General features: G+C 40.7%; 1 protein-coding gene across 1 annotated transcript in view; it reads left to right on the forward strand.

Annotated features, from left to right (window-relative positions):
- cgref1 (cell growth regulator with EF-hand domain 1) overlaps positions 1–2,546 on the forward strand; it is a 31,959-nt gene extending 29,413 nt beyond the window's left edge. The window contains exon 7 of the mRNA XM_034187731.1: positions 2,026–2,546. Coding sequence (XP_034043622.1) covers positions 2,026–2,313 — 288 coding nt within the window. The 3' untranslated portion in view covers positions 2,314–2,546. The remainder of the gene's footprint in view (positions 1–2,025) is intronic.
- The last annotated feature ends 3,958 nt before the right edge of the window (positions 2,547–6,504 follow it).

A 6,504-nucleotide genomic window follows, 5' to 3' on the forward strand; every position in this document is an offset into this window, starting at 1 on the left:
ATAACCTAATCTTACTCTTTCCCCCCACCCTAACCATAACCACCCGACCCCCCCCCCCCCCCCCCCCCCGCTTCACTTTTAATTTCGTGCCGCCATCATGGAATGAATTAGGATAAATTCGTGCTGCCATGACGAAAATGAGGCACTTTTTGTCACAATATTACTAACCAATAGATTAATGTATATTTCGTGCTGCTGAATATATAGAAATATTCAGAAATGAGAAAGAATATAGGGCAGCACGGTGGCTTAGTGGTTAGCACTGTTGCCTCACAGCGAGAAGGTCATGGGTTCAATTCCCATGGCCTTTCTGTGTGGAGTTTGCATGTTCTCCCTGTGTTTGCGTGGGTTTCCTCCGGGTGCTCCGGGTTTCCTCCCACATCCAAAGACATGCAGGTTAGGTGGATTGGAATCTTTAAAATTGTCCGTAGGTGTGTGTGTGGGTGTGTCTGTGTTTGTTTGTCTATTTGTGGCCCTGCGACAGACTGGCGTCCTGTCCTGGGTGTACCCCGCCTCGCGCTCTATGACTGCTGGGCTCCAGCATAGGCTCCAGCCCCTCGCGACCCTTAATTGGACTAAGCGGTAGAAGATGAATGAATGAATGAGAAAGAATATATAGAACTTGTCTCAATGACGCACCGATAGCAAGTGACACAATCACAGAGTTAATAGAGTTTATATAGGCTACGCTACGTCACAAACATTGAGTCAACGATCAGCTCCGCCAAGCTATGGTACTGCTCCCTGGAGTGTGCTACCAATGCATCCATCTTCTGATGGTAAACACTGGACTGCATCCTAGAGTAAGTCAGTGGCCCTTCACCAACCGTCAAGCTCCACCAGTATAATGTCGCCATTGAAGACAGAAAATTTGAACCATATGGAGTGAGCCTTCTCTGGCATTTTAGTGAGATTTTTGAGAATCTGCTATGCCAGGCAACTTCATCCACATCATGAGTGGGCCCTTACACCTGTCAGAGTTTGGCACCATTTTGTGTCCATTTTGTGACCTAAAACTTGACACACTTCAGGGAATGTCCCCAAACAGCTCTCACATGGCTGTGTTTGGTGCCAAGTCCTCCAAACTGAGCACACCACTTAGCAAAAGTCAGGAAACTCTTTCTCCCTTCAAGCAGTTGAAGCAATTCTGCTGCTTAAAAACGCAACATTCCATTAATTCATCAAAAACATTCATGTATACTACTACAATCGTCATGAAAAGACAACACCAATTTTTTCAGGCATTTAGAAAAGGTAAACAGCACACTGTAAGCAGTGATGCAGCTGAAACTGGCCTCACCTTGTGGACTTTGTCCCTGCGGTTTGAGGTCTTTGGGTTCCTCGGCTTGCTGTTGTCTCTCTCCAGTGGCTCTGTCAGCAGACACCTCCTGAATTTATCATGAACCAAAGTATCCGTATCAGAGGGGCTGTCAGTCTTGGATTTGGAGGGCTTCAGGTCCTACTGAGCCTGCTTCCCATAGAGCCGCTCCTCTGACATGTTTTGGATGGAATATGCAATTTAAATTTAACCTTTATTTAACCAGGTTAGCCCCATTGAGATTAAGATTTCTTTTACAAGGTAGACCTGGACAATTATAAAGTTTCCAGTTCACTTAACCTGCATGTCTTTAGATGTGGGAGGAAGCTGACGCAAACACAGGGAGAACATGCAAACTCCACACAGAAAGGGCCACAGGTCTTTCTGTGAGGCAACAGTGCTAACCACTAAACATCCGTGCTGCCAAATGCTTAATGTTTTGCCCCTCAAACTAATAGCGGAATTGGGACTTCACGCTTATTCACACGATAGTTCCACACTGCTGACCATGCGTATTCAGTTTGTAACATTGTCTACTGGCTAAAAGAATAATACTTTTAAAATCATTGTGTTAGAATAAGTAGTTTGATTTTTAAATCCAAGAAACCTTTAGGCTTATCATTAGCATTATACTTGATCTTACTCAGCCCATATACCTTCAAAATTGTTTGACTGCAGTCACATTATGTCCTCTTTGTACCACACAGGGCTCCAGCAGCAACAGTGCTCCTCATCAAGACCAAAAGGTGGCAGTGGAGGAGAAGCAATCAAACCCCGAGACAGACGAGCAGGGAGGAGTAGGGAAAGAGGAGCGTGAACAACAACAGACCCAGCATCAAGAGGAAGAACATCTTGAGCAACAAGCAAAGGCAGAAGAAGATGAAGCTGTAGAGCAGATAGATGAACAGTATGGACAGAAACATATAGACCCTCCAGTGGAAATAGAAAAGCTGGACCAGGAAGCTCCTGTTCATCAGGGACAACCAGAGATATGAGCAGGCAAACACAGGTCTAGTCACACAAACATTACATCCTTCCACAGTAAGTGTCCACTTGGTTCCAGGCTACAGAAGAACAATGACGGTTAACAAAGACCACTCTCACCTCTACAGATTAACACTGTAATTTCCCTCCGGATCTGAAGTTCATTGGGTTGACAACTTGACAACAGCTGGTAGTAGATGACTGACAAAATAAATAAATGCAAAACTGTTTGAAATGGGACAAATAATCTAAAAGTAAAGATGAAGTAATTTTCTTTTCAAACAAAGCCATCAACAGTAGATCATATTGTGATTTATTACTTGGTTCTGAGCTAAATGAGCATCAATTTTTAATTCATTTTTAATTCCTTGAGATATCCTTATTGTTGAATATTTAATTTGGTTTCGTTGTAGGGTTTTCCCCTTTTTTATTTTGCATGCAGTATAGTTTTTATTTATTTATTTATTTATTGGTTAAGTTTACAGTAATCTGAAGGCTGACTTTGTATGGTCTTCTTATTTATTCAGCTATCATTACATTTTGATAAAGATTTTAAGTGAAAAGCCATAACTTGACAGATAAATTAATTAATGTTTTTATTCTTTTTATTTCTTAATATTTTTTAAGATTCTAGTGGATTTCTATGAAAGAGCCCCTCACGTTTGCTTGAAAACCTATTTTGGTCGAAGGCCATTGAGTACAATGAGTAGATTATAAATAATATTTTTAAAAAATCCTAAATTTGTTTTATTTTTATCCCCCCTCCCCAGGTTCTGATGGGCACACGTTAAGAAATGCAGACACACAGTATTTTATGTTTTGACCATCTTGAGCACAACCTTTACTGTTAGTGGTTTCATTTTCCCACATTGTGTCATAGTATTGGGCTTGCAAATGGAATGATACCATGCACACACTAGCTTGTGAAGTTAAGGACACAGATCACAAAGTCTCAAATACAATGTTCGCTTTAGCAAAAAGTAGCATTTTGCAGTGCTCCCTGTAGGTGGAGTCCTAACCTTCCCATTGAAATTATGCAATTTTTCTGAAGTCCTTTCATTGCAGATTGTTATCAGTCAAAATGAGGCGTTGAGATATTTGAATTTCAAATGCTTATTATTATTATTATTTTTTTTAGGAAGTCAAATTTGGGTCCTCAAGTAATTGACTGGACTACAGGTCTGGGGGATGGGGTGGCTTGGTGTAAAGTCATTTATCATCAACTGCCTGGATCCTAAGGAAAAAAGGATCAAAAGTCTCTTAACCAGTTACAGCTTCCTGTCAACAGTCTGAGAGACAAGAAGTCACTGATTTCTGTCCATAATTAAATTCATTTTATTAATTTGTGTGTACATTTTTTATGCTTTTTATTTATTTTTTTTATTTTTTTGCATTTGTAACCAAATGGACATTTATGTAATGGGATAAAATAAAGAAAACATTTCTTGACTCTGTTTCACTGTATTTCTGTTCTTTGATGTGGCTGAAGCTGATGGTGAAGGAAAGGAAGCATAATTATGTTCATAGGACACATTTCTCTTCATTTCTCTTCCTTTTACTTTTGATCCTAAGCACATGATGCAACAAGATGGGGCAGAAGCATTTATTTTAAAATTGTCATAAAGACTTTGAAAATGTTTCAAAATATAAAGATTATAGAAATATCTCCTTGCATTTAACATTGCTTTGTTGTATATCATGGTGTATTTGGTAAAATGCAGTCTGAGACAATACAACAGAAACCTGTTGGACAAAGTTTATTATAGAATTTTTATGATGATTTTATAATGTGTTAGATACATGGCCCTTAATTAACAAGCACAATTTATCACTTGAAAAATATATATAATTTCACATTACCAGGAATATTTTGACTTTGAACTAAAAATATCCCTGGTAGCTTAGTGGCAGAACATTGTACGACAGCTTTTAGAAATGACCTGAAGTGACGGCTCAGAGTCATGTGAGTTTTCGAAAGACGTTTGTACACGTTTGTAAACCCTGAAGGTTTGAGTCATAGCGAAAGGTTTAAAACAAATACAAAACAATAAAACTAAATTGTATAATATGTATATGTCACGGACAGGGGCGTTGGACTAGGAGGGTAAAGGGTACTATGTATGCAGGGCCCGGGGGGGGGGCGCACAAAAAAACTGGCATTAAATACATTTTTGTGTTGCATGTTCGTAATGTCCATAAAATTCTTGTTGTAAAAGAATATAATTAGAATGAATGCATAAATGTTGCGAAACATAATTCTGCCCTAACAATAATATTAAAAGATCTCTGAGGGCCCTTCCCACCCCTGCACAGTTGTACAATGGTTTAGCCCAGGGGCACAGGCATGCAGCCTGTGCCTTGGAACAGAAACGGCGTTGTTCCAAATTAGAGGTGTTCCGCCTTGTGTGGCGGGATGCTATTTTAGATTATAAGCATGCACTACTGGCCACGAAGCGGACCTATTATGCTGATTTGATCAGTAAAAACAAACATAACTCAAAGTTTTTGTTTGACACGGTCACATTTCTTATTCACGGGCAGCCACCTGTTAGTCGTTCTCCCTTTTCTGCACAGGATTTCTTGGATTATTTTGAGAAGAAAATAGAAGATATTAGGCTGAGCATATCTCAGCATGCCTCGGCCCAGCCATTAAAACCTGCTATGGAGGTGGGCGCTACCATTGAGGTGTTACCTAGATTGACAGAACTTAATAGTATTTCATTGGGCGTGCCCAATGAAATACTGTGGCCCACTCTTGGGCCGACTGTGCTGGAAATTATTAATCTGTCATTAACCTGTGGATCTGTTCTGAAATGTTTTAAATCAGCAGTGATTAAACCATTACTTAAGAAATCTTGACCCTAGTGTATTGAAAAATTACAGGCCGATATCAAATCTATCATTCTGTTCCAAAATTTTACAAAAGGTGGTTTCACGGCAGCTTATAGACCACCTCACTGAGAATGATCTTTTTGAGCTGCTGCAGTCTGCTTTTAGGAAATATCACTCAACAGAGACAGCGCTCACTAAAGTAGTGAATGATCTTCTGCAAATAATGGACTCAGACACCACTATGGTTTTGGTGTTGTTAGATCTCAGTGCTGCCTTTGATACCGTGGATCATCATATTTTGCTCAATAGGTTGGAGAATTTTTTGGGGATTACTGGAAGTGCCCTTGCCTGGTTGACGTCATATCTGTCTAGTCGTTCTCAATGTGTCTTGTATAAGGTATTACCTCTGACCTTGCTGACATGAGATTTGGGGTTCCACAGGGATCTGTTTTAGGCCCCTTGCTTTTCTCTCTGCATGTGGCACCCCTTGGGTGTATACTGTGGAGTTGTGGGATTGCCTTTCATTGTTATGCTGATGATACTCAGTTGTACATGCCGATAACTGCGGGAAATCTCACTCCCATAAAATCCCTGGAGGACTGTCTTCTATCAGTGAGAAGTTGGATGTCTAGTAACTTCCTACTTTTAAACTTTGATAAGACTGAAATGATGGTTCTTGGTCCAGCGAGACATCGGCATCAGTTTGACCAGCTGGCGCGCAGCCTGGGTTTGTGTGTCATACATCATACGGACAAAATGAGGAGCCTTGGGGTAATTTTTGATCCCACGTTGTCTTTTGACCTCCACATCAGGGATGTTACTAAGACTGCTTTTTTTCCATCTGAGAAATATAACAAGGATCCGCCCCATCCTGTCCATGGCTGATGCTGAGACCCATGATTCATGCTTTTGTTTCTTCTAGACTAGATTATTGTAATGTTCTATTTTCAGGGTTACCACAGTCCAGCATTAGGGGTCTTCAGCTGGTTCAGAACACAGCCGCCAGACTTCTGACACGTAGAAGAAGGTCTGAACATATCACACCCATTTTAGCATCTTTGCACTGGCTCCCTGTCTCTGGTAGAGCAGATTTTAAGGTTTTGTTGTTGACTTATAAGGTTGTTCATGGACTGGCGCCATCTTATCTGGCTGATCTGGTGGAACTCTACGTGCCTGCCTGGGCTTTGCGGTTGCAGGATGCGGGACTTCTCTGTGTTCCAAGGGTGAAGAAGAAGTCAGCAGGTCAAAGAGCCTTTTCGTATCGTGCACCCACCCTGTGGAACAGTCTTCCTGCGACCATGAGGCAGTCTGAGTCCGTGGACATTTTTAAGTCAAGATTCAAAACCTATTTTTTATTCTCTTTCTTATGG

The sequence above is a fragment of the Thalassophryne amazonica genome, chromosome 2 (assembly GCF_902500255.1).
Source record: "Thalassophryne amazonica chromosome 2, fThaAma1.1, whole genome shotgun sequence".
NCBI classification, from domain to species: Eukaryota; Metazoa; Chordata; class Actinopteri; order Batrachoidiformes; family Batrachoididae; genus Thalassophryne; species Thalassophryne amazonica.